The sequence below is a fragment of the Dendronephthya gigantea genome, unplaced genomic scaffold (genome assembly GCF_004324835.1).
Source record: "Dendronephthya gigantea isolate DGI-Jeju-01 unplaced genomic scaffold, DenGig_1.0 000021F, whole genome shotgun sequence".
NCBI classification, from domain to species: domain Eukaryota; kingdom Metazoa; phylum Cnidaria; class Anthozoa; order Malacalcyonacea; family Nephtheidae; genus Dendronephthya; species Dendronephthya gigantea.
The window spans coordinates 1,551,954-1,571,567 of record NW_021163031.1 but is presented as its reverse complement, the minus strand read 5'-3'; the positions used below and the strand labels follow the sequence as shown (position 1 = coordinate 1,571,567).

Here is a 19,614-nt window from a genome sequence, read left to right as displayed (position 1 = left end):
CTCGGTATCAGGACGTTCATCGACTGTGTCGTTCTCCTGAGAACACAGCATAGCGGGGGGATGCCGTGATGGAACGTCTTAAAATTTGGATACATCAAGATCACCTGTTATACCAAATTCACTTGTCACGGTGTCACCTGATTTGCCAACGTTACATTGCTGAAGTACTGCTGACCGACGTCGCATCAATTTGGACCGCCAGCTCTGGCCCCGGCTAAACTTCCACCCGTTCTCAGTTTTGATGTATTTTTAACTTTAAACTTACCGTTTCATTTAAAAACTTTTAGATAAGAAAGTTTATTTAGCTTAGCTTCTCGGGAGGAAATAAAAGTCAGATTGTTTAAAATTTGTGTATTAGAACACAGCTAGAATATATTTATGAATTAATTTCTTATCGTAGAATTGATATAATTTACAAACTTGAAGTAAGGTCTAAATGGGGTCAAACGATTACTGAAGCCGTTTACTCTTAACTGACAACTAGTTGACAAAATGTCTCAAATGAAAACAACAAAAAGTGTTAATAAACGTATCAATTTGGAAATGACCAATTTACTGACAATAGTAAGGGGCCCCCTTGACAGTTCTATCACACACAAATCTATAAAATTCTCAATCCTTTAACTTCTGTCTGTTCATATACAACATTTCTCGCATGACAAGCAGCGAAGATGAAACAATCTGCAGCAAATGAAAGCGGTTTCAAACGCCGGAGCATTCACCATCACATTCACAGGGGCACGACGCCTTGTTCACCATGATACTGATACCACACATGCAATCTTCGTGACCGCAGCGACATTTAGCGCGGTTAATCTTCGTGATTTCTTGCCACGGCTTGCTTTCACTAATGCAACGTACCACTTGGGCCACCTTGGAAAATATGCATAAAATTGTCACGGCGTCTTGGTGACGAACAAAAGAAGACAATTAGCCGTCCTCGCGATGACGAATATCCGACTATTTGGGGGCACTTTCGATTATTTTAAACGGAAACTATTGTAACAACGTGGAAGAACAACAACAACGGAAAAACTTTTGCAATTTTCTAGCGTACCAACGAGCAAATAAAAGCTGGCAAGGTTGTCTTATCAAGTAAAATGACATGGTGAATTCATAATTTTCTTCTCACGAAGGAGCCTAATTAAGGATCACCATCTATGGGTCATCAATAGTCAATACACAGACATTTTTCTAATCTATATTAACAGTAAGCAAGATATCCGTACTTCATTTAACACAGGAAATCCATGTCTTGCTAATTTGGAGAATATAACTTTCCCCTCACAGTGAATTTCAAAAGCACCTGCAACAAGAGGTGCCATATTACACAAATTATTGCAAAAATTAATCGAGTTATGGTTGTAATGTATTTGTATGACTGTGGTTAATTCCTGTACCATTTGCAGCCATCGAGCTAAAAGTTTATAGTGACATGGGTACGAATTAGAATTAGAATTTCTGGTCCATACTTTCTCACAAAATCTATACTTGAATGGCACCTACATGTTTTAATTTTACTCAAATGAAATAATATTCTACCTTCTTCGTCTGAAATTGCTCCTGTCACCTCTGCTTTTGGGCTTGCTTTTCGAATCCAAGACACCAGTTCTGAATACAATTGTCTGAAGGCTTGGTCCTTTCTAAATGTTAGAATAGACCCACAGAGGTCTGGGAATGAAAAAGCGAGTACGGCTAGGATGGTTACAAAACTTGCAATATGTCATAACCCAGCATAATGTTCATATTATTTTCACATGTGGTTTTAAAAAAATAGTAACTACAGTTGATCACAACCAGTGCAGTGTAGTTTGAGGAACCACAAAAGGCGCAAATATGATATAGTATGACGGCCTATGTAGCTATGAAGTTAATCCATAAAACATGTTTAGATGGAGTCGTGAAATAATGCAGCTGTCTCCTGCCAGGCATAGTGCAATCGTAGTAGCTATGCGAATTTTAATAAAATTTATAACCACCCAAATTTGGAAGTTTAAATTAAAAATAAAGCAGTGCAGCTACAGTATATTGTGTTACAATATTATGTTACATTGTGTTTGTTCTTATATTCTGAAAATTTAAATAAAAAGGCAATTAAAATGAAATGTCTCAAATTTACAAAACAAAAAGGCTGAACATTCAGTAACATAGCATGAAAGTCGACACAGTCACAGCGTAACACCATATTTTCGTGAATAATTCGTCCCCTCGGAATATGTCATTATATCATGATTATGTACCAACGCGCCAAAACAATGCAAGTTGCCAATTATTTTTCGTCTTTGAGTTACCCCAATCGAAGTTCATATAACAGTGAGATATTTATCACTGAGTCCGCGAGGTGCACACGTAAGACTGACTGGATTATATTTCTTATTAGATACTGATAAGAACCAGTTAGATTTATTTAATTTTCCAAAGTATTTAAGAACATATCATGACAGCTTGCCATTGGTATCTTTCTAATTATCGCCACAGGACATATAAGGATGCATCACATCGCGAGAATGTTACCAATGTTAAAAAACACCAAAAACATCTTGACACTTAAGATTGGAATTGAAAGCACATAAATACATTATTAAGAGTACTTTTGTAGGAAGTTTTGATTTTTAAATAGTTATTAAATTCACTAATCAGTTTCAAACAACAAAAGACTTTTTCAAAAGGCCCTCGCCCAAAACGGCGCTAAGTTTTTTTTGTGGCAAAAAATGTTATATCCAGTCCGTTATGACGTTAGTAGAAATCGGGTTTGCATCGAAGGCTAATAATTCAATAAGACTGATGCTCTCAACTGCCACAAATAAAATAATCACATGTCACTGACTAGCGCTATTTAAGGAGAAAAAGATAAGATTATCTTAGCATTCCTGCGAGACATCAAACCCAACGAGGCAATGGGCAATATCATTTAAAACTCAGCAGGATCTTTGCAATGAACATAAGAAATTAATATCCGTCAAATATAGCGTGGGGACGCACGCAGGGAAAAAAATGCAGACACGCAAAGTCGAATATCCTCATATTTCAACTCATCAAATTTCGATAAACTGCGCTATCTCATATTCTAAGAAAATAACAATATAATATTAGAATCTTAACGTATAAGTAAACAATTGTAGGTCTCGTGTTCATTTTGACGACCTGATGGAAAAACCATTTATTTCTGTGACGCATTTTTAATGCGGTGATCATATATTGCCGCGCAAAACTGAACGGTATGAACGGTATACTTCGTTAAGAAACCGGACCTCGGGGGAGTTCGCTTGCTGTTACAACTTCGTACAAATGTCCTAGAATACGCAAATGAAATGAAATCTTGGATGTGTGCATGGATACAGTCGTTTTAAAAAAGCAGCCAGGTGTTTTAGCGACCTACCAACGTTTCACGTAAAAGATACATTATTATTTATGTAATGCATCTGCTAGTCATCAAGTCTAAAACATACGGCGTTTGTTTTCACTCGTAAACTACATGCTTTAAAAACGTTTGTTTGTCAACTATCTTTGCTTTTGCCATTTTTTGAGACGCGTGTACAATACGTTAATTGTTAAACAGGAAAACAAGAGTACACTACGTACAGAGAGTACAAATCCCGTGTCACAAGCAGGAAAAATATATTCACTGAATAGCGCAACACAGCACATCGCTGCCCCCAATTTCCTACAATCACGCAAAACGAGGACGCATATTGTGTTAATATTGCGCTTCTTCTTTCTGGAATTTCTTAAGCCATTTTTCATTTTTACCATATATGGTGTACACCTACCGTATTTACCATAAGATACGCATTATCCTAAGCTAAAATAGTACAAAAATTCACAATCGGTAGCACACGAGGCAGTACAAAACAAAAAATATGAGCAAATTATGTTCGATTTAAGACAGGCGTGGTGGCCTCTCCCAGCATTCAATGACCCATTCCCACAGATATTACAGTATTGCATTCAGTACTTCTTTTACCAAGATTGTTTGAAACATACGATGCCTTTCAGATGTATTATGCACTATGCAAGTACTTGTAGTATTCTAGTTACAAATTTGTGTCTGAGACTGAATGAACCTGGAAATGAGTGAAACAGCATGAGTAGAGGCTTCTCGTTATTTCGAGGTTTACGAGCTGACGCGCAACCGTTCCAGTTGAATCATTCCAGTTGTTCAAATACAAATCATAGACGAGTATAACGTTTAAAATATCGAATTTGAGTAACTCACCCCATTTCGACTGTCACATTAACCGATCTGATTGAAACCCTTCTGTGTCGTCCAGACATGCCGTTACGCTGAATGAATTTGCTTAGCGTGCGTATCTCTTTCAAATATCTAAATTGGCAAGAATAATTCCCAAAACGATAGAGAAATAATGCGTATACGTATTCCCGGACGCCTTTGCAATAAAGAATAATCTTCTTTAAGTGTTTACTCCAGTCAAAACAAAGGATGAAAAAATTCTCCGTAGTGTTTACGAGGTTTACGCAGAATGAGGGTCATCAACTTGTTGTAAACCGAGATGGAAGATTGTTTGAATTGTTGGGATAAGTGAACGCCCGATGACAGACACGATGTCGAACGCAATCGTCTTTGGAATTTTACCAAATTAAAATACACGAAAGCCATCAGCGTAGTAAGATTTCTTCCATAAAAAACGAGCCCATCTATAATCTACTCAAAGCATAACATAATCCATGTAATTTGTCGCCTCAGCAAGCCACAATGGGAATTTAGAGGATCGTAGGGTATACATCCCCCATTCCTACTAATAATACTACGACCAATAAATTATAGCAGGTAATGGAAGTCTTCCACCTCAGGCTCGGGATTTTATTTCCATTGGTGAATTCCCTCCTTTTTTTTAATGGGCTTGCCTTTGAACAAATTTGAAATCAGCCGTTGCCTAATGTGCACCGTTAATGCATGCGGCTAATCCAGACAATACTCTTCAAAAAAAACCCTAATGATTAACAGCTGAAAATTTTTCGGTTTCAAATTGTTCTGATGTCGTTAACGTGATCTGAAAGACTGAAACATGATGAATTCAAATTGAAAAATATAACAAAATTAAACGTCATCAAGGGAATAAAAAAAACTCAAATCTCGTTATATTAATTTACTACAGATCTACTTTAACATCTCTTAAAATGGCGTAGTCGACCATGGTCGAGTCGGCCGGAAAATGGCGTAGTCGACCATGGTCGAGTCGGCCGGAAAATGGCGTATTCGACCATGGTCGAGTCCGCCGGAAAATGGCGTAAATTCATTGATTCGGTCTTAGAGTACTGTTGCCCAGTTTGGCACACCAACCTACCATCGTATCTTAGCGAACAAATTGAACGTTTACAGAGGAGAGTTTTAAGAATATTTTACCCAAGTTTATCATACAGAGAAGCACTGTTTGCTGCAGATTGCGTATACGACGGGATGAAAACAGGCAACGTGCATGTGTGTTTTAATCTCTTTCAAAAGATAAAGTTTAACAGTGATAACAAACTCACCGCACTAGCTTATACCTATACAATATAGGCTCAGTGAACATGGTCGATCACTCCGTAACTCTGATAGCTTTTCTATTTTTGAGTGTATGGTACGGACCGATTTAAACGCAGCGTTAACCCAAAATTCTACAAATATATGCAGTCAATTATAATATAATTTTAACGTATGCAGGACAAATAGTTTATATCTAAATAGACAATATTTTAACAATATCTATATAGTTATTTATAATCGTTACAACTTCAACTTGTTGCAATATTTAATGCATGTATGTAGGAGACAAATAGCGTATTTAAATTATCCTGTTATATAGTTATAAATATAAAGTATTTCACTTCGGTGCAATTTTATATATATTTATTAAACCTTAAAACCAAACCAAAAAATTGGCAATTTGCTAAAGAAACGATGAAATTCGGCGAGACGATCGCAACTATCATGAGAGAGACTATTATTAGAGAGACTCTTATTATTTCTTATGATTTCAGTGGTGTTCTTTAATTAACTAAACTCTCGAGTTTGCAAGATGATTTAAAGTTCGCACTCTTTATGTACATATATTCACACACGGAAATAACGATTGTATTAAAATTGATTCAAGCAAGTCCGACAGTTTTTGAAAAGCAAAAATTGTCCCCGATCTCCGATATCATTCACTCACCACATCTCGCCTGCTTTCGTTTAGTCAGACCGCGTCTCTCCCCTACAGAGGATGAGTCTGCCTTCTATGCCTGCCGAGTTTACAACGATTGTTTTCAGATTTTTTAGTTTTAGTTTTTATAGATCTTTCCAGCAAGCTACAGTCTTCGTGTTTCATTAATTCCTGCACTGACATCCACGCATTTGATATGGAACTATTTTTTGTTGGAATCCAGCATTTAATAGTTTCCTTTATTGATCTGTATTCAAAAATAAGGAGGTATTTTACCTTTTTGAATATGCTCATAACTTCACTAATTTCCAACGATTGCCACAATTTTGCCCAGAGCAGCTATAACAGGATAATCTGGGAGGCACCTTGCACTCAAGTTAAACTACTTTACATCACCTGCCTTGGTTATCTGACTTCCTTGTACTCTGTGAAACCATGGCTAGGACCTCCTAAGCGATATATTCCTACAGAACGATCTTTTGAAGCCGTCACAATATCTGGGATAATAATTAGGGAATTGAACTGACTGTGATGTCTAGACATCTAGGGACATATAGGGATAGAAAGGAGAGAGTAGTTCTTATTTCACATTGGAAAAAATTGGGTCACGTATTTATGCATAAGTTTAAAGTCCTTTCATTGTCGTCAAGATTAATCTTTAATTTCTAGCCTCATTTTACCTTATGGCGCATCAATTTTTCATATAACAATCTGTCCCATGCATAAACCACACATAAACTGATTAAATGTTTAGAGTGTCCTCCTTACGAGGAATCCTTATATTTATATATCGAAAAAACAAAAGGATACATTCATCGAATGGTGAAATATCCATATCTTCAACATCGTCCGTATGACTGAATAGTTCATCCAGAAACTCGTGGCGGTCAGAATATCGACGATATCTTAATGTATGCAACATAATAACATAGTAAGATGCGACAAAGATGTCAAGAAAAAATGCATGCATAATAAATTTCTTTGCAAGCTTTGACATCGCAACAACTGACAAAGCAGTGTTGATGAATTTTGAGAGCAGATACTGAGATGTTGGGGCCAATATATTTTCCGCCGGCGCTCAAAAGCCACTACAAGAAATATTCTCGGCATACCTTCTCACTACTCCTTTATCGCAAGCTGTGTAGAGATAATTACCATTTGACGAGTACCTGAAATAATTAAGTGATACACATTTAATGATGGGACATTAGTTAAAGAAAAAGCCATTTTTTCTAAGTAGGGCTTACGCAGGCTCCCTCAAAAAACACCAACGCTCCTCTTGAAGGCCCTGAATTACATCACAGGCCAAAGTTAACCTCTACACTGCATCAGCATCGTTTTTGCATCGCACCACTTTATATAAAACTATTTACTGTTGAAACTATTTGTTGTTGTATCCCTTCTCACGATGACAAATATCCGCTATTTTTTGCTTACTTTCAATTTTCCCAAACGGCTTTAAACAATTATAACAGTATAAAAACTCGCGATTTTGAAAAGCGGCATCTTCGTCATCGCGAGGAAGACTACTCACATCACTGCTTAGCAACACTGTCATCAATGTCCACTAAGTAAAATCTTCGTACAGTACTATAAAGACCCCTCTTCCAAACTTGGTGATTAGGGTCTACCAGGATTCACACCCAGTGTGAAATCTGTTAGAAATCCAGCACTGGCGTATAGCTATTTAGAAGTGATAGGTTTACACGTACTTAATTTTCCACAGTGGCACGTCTCCGTGTTCAGTCATAGCCTCCTGTATTCCAACATCTGGAACATAACTCGATAGTTGTTCACCGCCGAACATGACCACGCCTATGGTAATACAAGGATACAAAAGTGTTGACCATTTTTGTTGGATTAAGTCATTACTGTAATACGAGTATCGATAAAAATTGCGTTCTTCTCAGATGCATGCGCTGTTTTATGTGAAAGTTGATAAAAAAATAGAATTCTTAAATAAAAAGATTCTTCAGAGACGCTGTAAATTGGTAGGGAGAGCAGTAGGGAGAGCTGCACCTCCTGCCCTTCACCTACATTGGCAAGGGGAGCGAAAAAGCTCTTTGAATATAAATTATTACATTGTATATCGTTGGTAAAGTCTGATTTAAACAGGACTTGCAATACAGCCAACTGACTTAAAAAATGACACATTTGTCTGTTGAACATCTCAAGACTGAAATAATGTTTGTTTGGAGCACCATGTTTGTTTGGTCAAAGAGCACCATGTTTGTTTGGTCAAAGAGCACCATGTTTGTTTGGTCAAAGAGCACCATGTTTGTTTGGTCAAAGAGCACCATGTTTGTTCAGTCCTGTTTTCATAAATGAGGAACATTGTGTGTATTTTCACCTGTTTGGTGGCTCACATAAACTCCTATAACCTAACAATCTTGTTGGGTCAGTAACTCCAATTAAAACTAAAATTTATCATAGATTCGAAACTTACAAGAAAGCTATAAATTTTTCACTTGTTCAGGTGTACAGATTGATCTACTGGCAACTTACTGCTGAAGCCATCATCAACCATAGAACCGTACTTTTCTGGTGTTTCTGCAACACTGTGTAGAGTTGAACCAACATCAATTTCATGCAATGTTCTACCATCCAGTGATGTGACCTGTTTGGAGGCATAAAAGAAGTAAAGGTCTTGTTGATTTCTTCCATGTTTGTAATAAGGCTTACATTTTAAGACTGTACCTTAGCTATACCATTCTCAGCAACAGACAATATTGCTGGTTGTCCTTTGCACCAGGGCCAACTTTCATGCAAAAATACAGCATCACGGATTATATCATCATAAAGCTAAAGTACAACATAACTAAAGTCAAGTCAATTGCATGGATTTTGCCAGTATGTTGTGTACTGTACTCATAGAGTATACATAATATTAATATCATGTATAGCAGACGATTAAAAAAGAATACATGGGAAGAACTGAACAAAAAGGAAGAGTAATATGAAAATTTCAGTGAAAAAGACGTTCTTGGCCTAGCATTTTATAACAAGTTCATATTTTTAGAAAGAGTTCTGATTGAAAAGTTGGAAAGTACTGCCAAGGCACAATTTCTCTTTTTTAATTGTCTGCAATCAATAGTGCTTGCATTTCTTGTAAAATGTAAATTTGTTTTGTATACAATATTATATATATGCTTGACACTTTTCTTGGACAGTAAGTATTGAACTATTATTGACGTATAAATTCTACCTCATTGACAAAGTCAAGTGGCAAAGGCATTCTAAGATCAAACAATGCCAATCCTTTTCCATTTACACAAGCACATACAGCCAGGTTAGGGCCGGAGTGGGGGTTTACTGCAAGTGCTGTTCTGTCTCGACCATTGTATGTACCTCCAGATAGAAAATAAAAGTTAGAAAGTAAAGAAACTAATATATGAATCAGGAAGATAATGAAAAACTAACAACAAATACAGATCAAAAAGTTCTTATGGTCTCTAAGTGATGAGTCACAATCGCACTTTAAGCGATTGTATTGTATCTGTGCCTAACAGGGAATTGTTTAGAGTTGGAGAAACTTTCTTTAGATAGTTAATTGTTACATAATTGGTGGTATTAAAATTAAACCATTAACTGGCAGCACAGCACTGACCATCAAAAAATCAATAACTAGTTATTTGTACAATACAGGCTGGTACAATTAATTTCAGCTAGTTGAGTGAGCTTGCATGTCAGCTAGCAGTAATAGCTTACAATTGTCATATGAAAATATTTGTTCTCCAGTTTCAACATCTAAAACAGCCAGACGTCTCACAGTTGTTGTTGCGAGAACCTGAAGTTATGGTAATATAATTTGTTCAGTATACAATAAATAAATATATAATAATCCAAGGAGTTTATTTGGAAACTATAACACATTACATTACCTTTTGACCATCTGATGTAAACCTCACACCATTTATATTTCTTGCAAGACTCAAAGTTGTTATCTAAAAAGATAATTTTTTTCCAGTTATGGTATGTTTAAACAATTGTTGCCAGTTGTTTAGCCTTGCTCTTGCAGTTTAGTGTCACTTTGGTTTCACAATAAGACTTCATTAAATTAAATTTAATTACCCTTGCACTTCCCTTTTGTAAAAATAATCCAACTTATTTAATATTTACGCTAACAGGTGCAAATGTATTTACTCTAACTGTCTAACATGTGGTAAACTTATACACAACAGCAGAGCGAATTATCTATATCACTTGCCTGATAACTACCAAGAAGATGACATTTCTTTGCACTATATATATTTACTTTACCATCATATGCACCAGAACAGAACAGATACCTATCCTGAAAAATAATACAAATAAAACATTAAGCTCATTCTCCATTTGCTTTTCTGTGTAGAAGTTGAATGACAAATATCTGAATACAAAATTGGTCAATAATTGGGAAGCAACTGTAATTGGTCCTACTATTTCCCAGTTCTAAATTCATTAAACTTTATATGGTTATTTATTAGTAATTTAACCATGCACACACAGTACTTAGGCAATTATTCCTACCCATATGATAGAAACACTGAGTTTTCCAAACCATATAAAAACCTGCTTCTAAAAGTTCTATATGTAGTAGACAAGTGAGCTTACATAATGGTGAGGTTAGGTTATAAGATGTAATAAGCTGTATACAAGATATGTTCAGTGGTGGACTCAGATTAAGTCAGAATAAATTACAGTGCCTAATTTCCAATTCAAAATACCTTGATAACAACTTTATTGTTTATTATTTCTACAGAATATTTTTCATAAAATCTACCAATGTGATTGCCAAAGTAATTTATTCTGACTTTGGTATTATGTTGGGTTTGGTGGTGGGGAGGCTGGGTTTATTGTGTGGGCACACTTTGCCCATAATGGTGCATGTGTATGCTAGGCATTAGTATGTACACCTCAAAACACACTCTTTGCCACATATATCCCTTGCTGATGACTTTAAAATCCAACATAAGTACCTTTTTTTTCATTGCTAACACTGTGTTGCCTGTTGGTCTACAGAATGCGTTTGAAGTGTTGACTGTTGTTACATATTTAATACAACAGTGTAGATGCACTCTATTTTACATAATTCCCATAATTCTCCAGTGTCAACAATATATGACAATATATATGTATATCAAATATATCTGGTGATCTGGTGAGACACATAGATATGTATATAAAAAATAAACTTCAAATTATACCATGGGTGAAAAGGCCACTCCACGAACGCTTCCCGCATGAAAGTACAAGTACTCCAAGGAATTTTCGACATCCATAACATAAAAATGATCCTCGTTATAAACTACGTCTGTGTTTTAAAATATGGCTAGGTGTCCGTAAAACACCACTGGAATTCATACCACGATTATCCCAAATGCCAAAAAATCTTTTGAAACCGTAATTTTGAAGGCATATCTTTTGAATTTTGATTCTTTTCTGTCCAATTGAATGACTCTTTGACTATGTAGTAATTTCTGTTGATTAATATTCTACGCGTGGGACGGCATGCGTGGAACACACGAATATCCCGCACGACGCACGTATGCAGTGAAATCCAAAGTGGAGCTCTATAGTTACATGACCGATCATGGCGATCAATGCGGTTAGCCGGTTACGTCGTACTATATAACAGTAACCGTAGCTTTATACGGTATAAACGTAGCATCAATGTAGCATGTACAAGTATGTACATGCCTTCAGTAATTTTGGCTCAGAGCCAAGGGTGACGATCCGTCTAAAAATTGGGGGGGACGAACTTTCAAAATGAATAACGTGATATTAGCTAGATTAAGGCAATATGTATTATATTCAGTCATAAAAGAGTGAATATACGTTTATGGGGATAATTAGATATTCGTCCACCTCACTCCAAAAACTGGGAGGACGCGTCCCCCCTCCTCACGCCAAACCCAGAGCGAAAATTCCTCAGAAGTGAAAGCCCCGGAATGGTCTCTGTCTCCGATAAAGAACGCAGGTTCTGAAGGGTGGCTCACGCATGTCACATACCGGCGCAAGTTTTCCAGAAGCATGCTTAATTAGTTGGCTCATGCATCATAGACAACTTTCTCACGATGACGTAATAACAACATGGAAAGCAATTATTTTACAATCAACGGACCATTTGAAGAATAAATTTCAGCCTAAAATTAGAGACACTCGTCGTCACGACCTACGAGGTCTCACGCTCACGATTTTGAAAACAAGTACCCCCAAAATGGGGGGAACAGCATATTCGTCATTGTAACTGTTGTCTATGATTGGTTGCAGTGAACTGGTTGGCTGCTTCGCTCGGCCTCCCTCGTCGTTCGCTCATAGTCAATCCTGTATTTTTTTCCTCAACACTCCATGCTTCAATTAGTTCAATAACCCCGCGGTAATAAACATTGAGTTCAGCATGCGATTTCGGGGAAATTACCGAGAAATGAAATAGGTTTGTAAAAAAGGTTTTGTAACTTGTGTATGTTTAAATACGAAGACGACGGAAGTTTGTTATAGTCTGAAACCAAATTTGTCGGAAATGTAAGTCAGTGTAAAATAGAATATACACCGTGTCATTGCGTATGGATGATGCACTCGAGCATATTGCGCCGTTTCAATGTAAAGCTGGAGTGCTAACAAAGGAGCAAGAAAGGACTAAAGTGGGAGTCATATTTCTAAATTTGAGGTTGCAAAGCAGTTTTTAAAGATAAAAGGCAAAATACCATAAAAGAGAAAGAAGGTACTCGTGAACCATTAGAGTAAAACGATTATAACTAGCAGGATACTAGAACTCTATATTCCGGAAATGCCTTTTCAAGCTTTTGATGTCCACAATACAAGAAGACGATTTCATTACCTTCGTTGTTTAACCTGATATTGCCGATTCGTCGCTGTGTATTAAGTATTTTTAACCAGCATGATGTCGTTGATGTGATGGAAGAGATGTTGCAATTAAATTTAATTACTTCAAATAAACGGAAATTTTTTTATTGTAGACATGTTTCTACTTAAGCCAATGCTGTAAGCTCTAAGTCGTGTCTGTAAACTAATAAAACTATGTAAGTCGAAACATGTCTTTTTCAATTAATTGCTCTTGGGCAGATCAGGTCAGATGTTGTAATATTGACATGACTTGAATCACGAGTTATGGTAAGGGGTTGTCTCAGCAATATAGTCAATCATCTTGATGAAAATATAAATATACTGTTGACAGCGTTACTGCAGATCATATTAACATGCGTGCGAATAGAATCGTATTATTCCTTTTTCACCTTTTTAGTCTAATGATAAAATAATTTTTTTCAAGAATTAAGCGACACGTGCTCCTTATTTGGACATCATGTAAATTCATGTTGTTTTATCCAATTGTTAGGTCATCGCAGGAAACGGTCTCAATTCACAGCGAATATTAAGAAAAAGATCCTTTTAGATTCAAAGTAATTATAGTTGTGACCTATTGTGAAATTTTATAGCTCTATTCTTCGACTAACAATCATTCGCATCAGCAGCAAAACATTATTGAATAATCCGAGACTCGGGTAACAGTTGGTAACAGACTAACAGGCGGTATATTAAGCCTTAATTCTTATTAAAAAAGCCTTTAGATAAACTACGAAATTTAAGGCGCATGCGCATATAATAATATAACACTATACGTATTTGAAGTCTACACTCTACAGTCTTCTCTTCATTAATAACTGTAAAACCTTGGTTTTTGAAGAGGTAAAAAGTATTATAAGGTGAATTGCTTAATAATCTCGAAGTTACTGAACAGGAAAGAGCATAAAGTGGTTACAGAGCACGCGGTGTAGTTGGCAACAGTTACAAGAAACTGTATTTATTTATATCTGTATTTACATAGTCTGATAGTCATGGAAATTCAAAATACATTACTCAAATAACTCAATAGAGTTGATGATCTTAGAAAATGAGTTTTTGGGAGGGCCAAATCATATTTATGCTCCGCAAGCTGGAACATCCACAATATTACTATATTATTGAATCGTAATTCGTTCGGTTGGGCTCAAATAAAAGTTAGCGGCCCAAAATAATTATTATATATAATTATTATAAGTTCTAAATTGCTCGTTATAGTCAGGATCCTGTCATAATCCCTACCAGTGATGACATCGTTCGACAGAACGAACAAAGATATAAAAGCATGCAGGTGGAAATGAGTACTTTAGTCTCAAGCAACGGGTTTATAAAAGGAAAAAATCCTCATTTCCGCAGAATTACAATCATCACGTGTATACCATGTGCGTATTGTTTGGGTCCAAAGCGATTTTGAGGCCAAGTCTCTAGATTAGACAGGCCAGAACGAGTTTTTCAAGTCCGGTAAGAGTCAATAATATATCAAAGTATAATAATGACTATACTTGAATTATATTTATATAATATGTGTAATTTTGTTCAAAAAGCAGCTGTCCATCCATACCATATATGGTGTTCAACCTAGTTTACATGCGCAGACAGACAAACAGCTGCGTCAGAGGAACGCCTTTACGGTTGCAAATCCATAACGCCATCCAAAGCTACGAGGTAAACACCGTTTCAAAGTAAGCGCTATTGTTGTTAGGGAAATAACGTGGTCATAATTGTTATATTCTAAAGATGGCTTGGTTTACAAATGTAGTCGTTCTTCTCACCTGTATCGCTTGTAACGTACTTAGCAGTACAGTCACTGTTATGCCTGCAAATAGTACTATGATGATCCCGTCTGCAATGAGTTCCTCTCAAGTTGTTGATAAGGATTCGTCTGCGATGACTTCGAAAATGATACAAGCCACCACCACGAAAGTATTAGGAGGTGCGCCAACGGCCAAGGCGCCAACGGCCACGGCTATGACTTCTGCTCGTGCTAACGAAGAAGCTTCAACCGTTTCATCTAATATGGGTACGGACCAAAAGAACGTGCCGATGCCTTCAAGTGTAGTCGCGTCCGCCAGCCAGAATGCAACGTCGACGACTAAAGCCCCTGGAGGTAGTTCTGGTTTCATTGTACCCAACCTCATTGTGTTGGGACTTTCCTCGTTGGTTTTCTATCTATTTTAAACTTACAGACTCCTTGACAAGCACACTGAAATTTGGCACCCCTGTTTTGACTTTTATTTAAACCTAATATGGGAATAGGGAAATTAAGAACTTTAAAAAAATCTAAACACTCTATGTTATTCTAATGAAATGTGAAAGTGTTACTCTCAATTTTTACTTTGTACACTTTATTCTTCAATATCATTATAAAGGTACATGTAATGTATTGATATTATTAGGATAAGATATTTTCTTGCACGTTCTTTATGATAAATTAATGCTTCAAGGACTAGTGGAACATATAGAAGGCAAGGACAAAGAATCTTTTAAAATTTTGTTAGTTCCGCTGCAAAAATGGACAAATTATTGCTGTATAACTGTATTTATATTTGATATTAAGTCAGCACTATATGTCTGCGTGCTGAGTTAAGATGCTGATATTTAAAAGAATCGTGCTGCGCACATTATAAATATTTAAATCTTTCTAAGTCATGTAAAAGTAATCAAGGATTGTAGTTGTATATGCTTTGTCTGTATTAAAAAAGGCGCAGGAATTTTCTCGTTTGGGTTTTGTTTAATCGTGTCCTTTTGAACGCTTTCGACTTTGAGACATGCATGCGAGGCGTTTTGCAGGTGTTAAAATATACTGTCCGTAACTAAGTGATATATTGACTATTGTAAGGATGAAGTGTGTTTTCTGTCTATCATAAAACTTTAGATATATCCATATAATACTATATAAAGTGTAGTAATAAGTGATCGATTAGTGACTACCGATAGGATTTATTGGTTCGAAATCTATAAAATTTTTTCAATTTTTTTGTGGCCGTTAGGATGTTGTTATTCAGTTAGTGTTACCATGCAAAGATGTAAATGTGTAAATATAACTTCAGTTGCATAGCGATAAAATAATTTATATATTTGTTCAGTTTTTTCGCAATACTATTATCCTGATCAATTGCGATGCTAGCAATACATTACACTTACAGTGGCGCGGCAATAGAAGTGTCCCGACTGAAAATATCAAGCAACTCAAATATTTGTTCAAATTTATCAGTTGGCTTACGGAGTTATTATTATTATTATTTCTAAGTCTTTATACAGGATAAAAACTTCAGTTTCTACACAATATTTATACAATAAAATAAAGTGTGACAACTGCTATCAACGTTTGTCCTGTAGTTTGTCCTGGTGTAAATCAAACATTTGAAAACTCCTAACTTTGAGATTACTCAATATTTTTCGAAACGCTTCTATTGCCGGGACTATAATGCCGATATGTTGCCAATCACTATTATGATACACTCCGCGTTTGTTTTCTTTTATTTTGTAGGCTTTATAACTTCAAAATATAAATTGTAAATCATTTAAAACCACCTAGACTACTAGCTTAGTAGCAAAAATAGACTAGGCACCTGCTGTGTGATACCGCAGATCAGGCAACATTTCATACGCCGCGGAAAACAAAAGTAGCTTAGTAACCAATGAAATCGCAGGCCGCTCGGGGAACGAGATTGCTTGGTTACCGTGAAAATACTGGATGATGGCCATCCTTAAACGTCAGAAATGAACTGACATTTTCAAACCTGTTGGATTTTTCACAAACCGAATTGCTAGCTTTAATGAGACTTTAACGACCACATTAGTTGACCTTATAATCCTCGTACCCAGTACCTCGTACCCTCGTATTTTCGCGTGCGCAGAAAGCCATGGATTCAAGACTTCGAGGATGTGACAACTTGGTGACTGACTACTTATTCACCAATTTCGTTCCCTGAGCCTGCATTAAATTTCGGACTTGGACTTAGGCTAAGTATGATCACTATGATGTTGGGCCGAATCGGTCTCCCCAGTCCCCATATTGGTATAAATAAATACAACATTAGTATAATGCTTTTTTTTCCTTTCAAATATTTTTTTGTTACAGTTGCCCTTGTGTGTACTTACCCTCCGTCATTTTTAAAAAATCCACCACCGCCCACCGGTTACTGCGTGGGTTTCGCTCGTCGACTATTCGCTTTTGAACACTTATTCACTTTGCTTAATTGTTAAGAATATTTGCTTAATTCTGTGTTGGTATGTGATAATGAATAACACGATAATAGTGTCAAAAAAATTTCAAACATGAGCTGGAAAATATTCTTGGTTTTGCTCTATTTATATGGTGTGGCCACTGACATTTGCGAAGGTGTGTACTGTGGATTCTCATGCACTACATAAATTAAAAAAATAAAAGGCAAATACTGTATTCAGTTGTGTTGGATGTAACAGTGCCTCTTATACCTTAATCAGTATTATTATATAGTTCAAAATGCATGAAATATTTACATTTACTGTTTATGCATTTATGTTACAAGAACTAGGGCAGAGAACTTTGACTACAATCACATGTACGTATATATGATTATGAGCGGATTCCCATCTAAAAAGAGAGATTTTTCTTGTGTAATGTGTCATATTAAAAAGCCAAAAGGTTCAGTAATGCTTGGAGTCCATGTTATGTTTAGTACTTTTCCGGCTTTCTGCGTGCAAATCGTAGTTCAATATAAACATTAAACGGAAGAAGTTATTCTTTAGCAGCATTGCCAAGTTAAATAATGGAAATTTTAGATTATTCCAAGCTTTCGTTGTACTACAGCATCTTCAGGAAAGATGAAGATGCTGTAGTGAAGATATGTCGTACAAAGAAAGCTTGGAATCATCTAAACTCACATTTTTAGACAAATATATAATATTGGCAACAAAGCCGACGATTCTCACCAGGAGGGGAGAGTAGCTTACAAAACCTACTACATACTACAACTTGTTTTCCTTGGAGCAGTCCAGTTTTAAAAATTAGGGTTCTCTTTAGTTGGATGTTGAACTGGAACTCCTCACATATTTATCATTTAAGGAGATGATTTTGATGACAGTCATTGTAAAGAATACAGAGAGATAAAAAATTCCTCACTCTATGATAGAAATCCAGAATCTGTTGGGGACCTTTCAAAAAGACCACTTGGATTTCAGTCTGCTACGATTCCATTTGTAGCAATCAATCCCAATGCAAGAAATCCTTGCTTTAAGATATTCCTTAAAAATAGCACTCAACAAACTGTCCAAGTATTGGTGAGTACTTATTGTATGGATGTTCTTGTTATACAACATAGTGCGTCAACAAAATCAATGTGACTTCTCTCAAACATCTTGTGAATTATTGATTTTCCATATAGGCTAAAAGTACAGTTGGTGATACAGTGTTTTGGTATTGAAATTACTCTATTTTTTATCTCATTCCTCCAAATTTTTTATTTGTGTGAATCTCGTAATTTTTTGACAGACATTTGCCTGAATGTAAAGCCTGAATGCAATGCAAAAATTCATATTTTTTAGTGTTAAAAGTCAACCACCGTACGATTTTCCAACATGCCAATCGGTGAGCATCTCAGACTCTCAGTATCGTGTTACACCCACTGAAGGCAAAACTAGCATATTGCATGCATTGGGTATTTTCACGCTATAGTCAATTGTATGCATGCTGGATAGGGGATAAGTTAAAATTATAGACAACTCTTGCCCATCTTGTGAATATGTCCTCTAACGACTTTGCATCAAACTGACGTGATTTAACTGCATGCCTAAGATCTCATTATAATAAACACTGTAAATGTGGTATAACAAGTAACAACTGCCTAAAATAGACAAAACACTTCTCGACGTTTCGACGTGAGGGCCTTCGTCATCAACTCTCCTGACGAAGGCCCTCAGGTCGAAACGTCGAGAAATGTTTTGTCTATTTTAGGCAGTTGTTATACCACATTTGATGCTAAGTTGTTTGAAGACGCTGCCACGCTGCTCCCCAGTCACACTGTTGCGTACGCCTATGGATCTAACAGTACATGTGGATCATGATGGAATCATTGAAATGTGGACACATACGACTGATGACTCTTATGCTTAAACTCATAATTGCTTTTTATTACACAGGGTATAAAGACGTGTCAAGATAGCCCTATCGGTTATAATTCTCTCAAATATGTTTTTTATTGTCCAAGCTGTGATGCTGAACTTACTATTTGGTTTCGTCTGTCTGTCAGTCCTTCATTTACTGATGGTAAGTCACACACGAATGAGGTCTTAATTTGAAATTCATTCCCTGCTATAAATACCTTCGAATTCCTACACGGCTTTTGAATCAGGCCTAAACAAACTTAACAAAGGCCTAGCTGCACGTTTTTTCGGAAACCGGTGTAGGTTCAGTGTCCCAAATGGAAAATCACTTTTATATAGAATTCATTCACCAACGGATCTTTCCCATCGATCCGCGTTAAAATATTCACACACATTTTCCATCCGCTTTATATCTAATGGCACATGTATTGAGCTTCTCTGTGCGTTAATTCCAGGCCTAGATTTTGAACATTGGTGTCAAAGGGAAGCGGAGTATCCAGATAGTCTGATTACTTTGCCTACAGATTTACAACATGGAACA

At 36.3% G+C, this 19,614-nt stretch overlaps 3 protein-coding genes across 4 annotated transcripts; 1 reads left to right on the top strand and 2 right to left on the bottom strand.

Annotated features, from left to right (window-relative positions):
- Positions 1-349: 349 nt before the first annotated feature.
- Positions 350-4,491, bottom strand: LOC114521996 (migration and invasion enhancer 1-like). The gene is made up of 4 exons (XM_028542587.1): positions 4,217-4,491; positions 1,543-1,643; positions 1,230-1,306; positions 350-873 (listed from the first exon to the last, which is right to left on the bottom strand). The coding sequence occupies exons 1-4, from the start codon at positions 4,273-4,275 to the stop codon at positions 703-705; spliced, it is 408 nt and encodes a 135-aa protein (XP_028398388.1). The 5' UTR covers positions 4,276-4,491; the 3' UTR covers positions 350-702.
- Positions 4,492-5,715: 1,224 nt separating this feature from the next.
- LOC114521789 lies at positions 5,716-11,714 on the bottom strand. Of its 2 annotated transcripts, none has more exons than XM_028542330.1 (12): positions 11,333-11,714; positions 10,354-10,440; positions 10,028-10,090; positions 9,855-9,933; positions 9,352-9,494; positions 8,844-8,948; positions 8,652-8,763; positions 7,859-7,961; positions 7,259-7,315; positions 6,957-7,051; positions 6,543-6,643; positions 5,716-6,393 (listed from the first exon to the last, which is right to left on the bottom strand). In XM_028542330.1, the coding sequence occupies exons 1-11, from the start codon at positions 11,405-11,407 to the stop codon at positions 6,552-6,554; spliced, it is 1,011 nt and encodes a 336-aa protein (XP_028398131.1). In that variant the 5' UTR covers positions 11,408-11,714; the 3' UTR covers positions 5,716-6,393; positions 6,543-6,551. The 2 variants fall into 2 exon arrangements, with proteins under 2 accessions (XP_028398131.1, XP_028398130.1); XM_028542329.1 differs by having other exon boundaries at positions 5,717-6,393; positions 6,547-6,643; positions 11,333-11,713.
- Positions 11,715-17,254: 5,540 nt separating this feature from the next.
- LOC114521941 lies at positions 17,255-18,645 on the top strand. The gene is made up of 4 exons (XM_028542516.1): positions 17,255-17,331; positions 18,037-18,251; positions 18,356-18,387; positions 18,516-18,645. Exons 1-4 carry the CDS (start codon positions 17,268-17,270, stop codon positions 18,643-18,645), a joined length of 441 nt encoding a protein of 146 aa, XP_028398317.1. The 5' UTR covers positions 17,255-17,267.
- Positions 18,646-19,614: the final 969 nt, after the last annotated feature.

Coding starts and splice junctions, on each gene's coding strand:
- LOC114521996 (XM_028542587.1), bottom strand. CDS start 4,275: ATGTCTGGACGACACAGAAGGGTTTCAATCAGATCGGTTAATGTGACA. Junction 1,644..4,216: donor AATGTGACAGTCGAAATGGG/GTGAGTTACTCA, acceptor TCTAACATTTAG/AAAGGACCAAGCCTTCAGAC. Junction 874..1,229: donor GATTTCCTGTGTTAAATGAA/GTACGGATATCT, acceptor ATATTTTCCAAG/GTGGCCCAAGTGGTACGTTG.
- LOC114521789 (XM_028542330.1), bottom strand. CDS start 11,407: ATGGATGTCGAAAATTCCTTGGAGTACTTGTACTTTCATGCGGGAAGC. Junction 10,091..10,353: donor ATCTTCTTGGTAGTTATCAG/GCAAGTGATATA, acceptor TTATCTTTTTAG/ATAACAACTTTGAGTCTTGC. Junction 7,052..7,258: donor GATAAAGGAGTAGTGAGAAG/GTATGCCGAGAA, acceptor GCATACATTAAG/ATATCGTCGATATTCTGACC.
- LOC114521941 (XM_028542516.1), top strand. CDS start 17,268: ATGAGCTGGAAAATATTCTTGGTTTTGCTCTATTTATATGGTGTGGCC. Junction 17,332..18,036: donor GGCCACTGACATTTGCGAAG/GTGTGTACTGTG, acceptor TTATCATTTAAG/GAGATGATTTTGATGACAGT. Junction 18,388..18,515: donor GTTGGTGATACAGTGTTTTG/GTATTGAAATTA, acceptor CATATTTTTTAG/TGTTAAAAGTCAACCACCGT.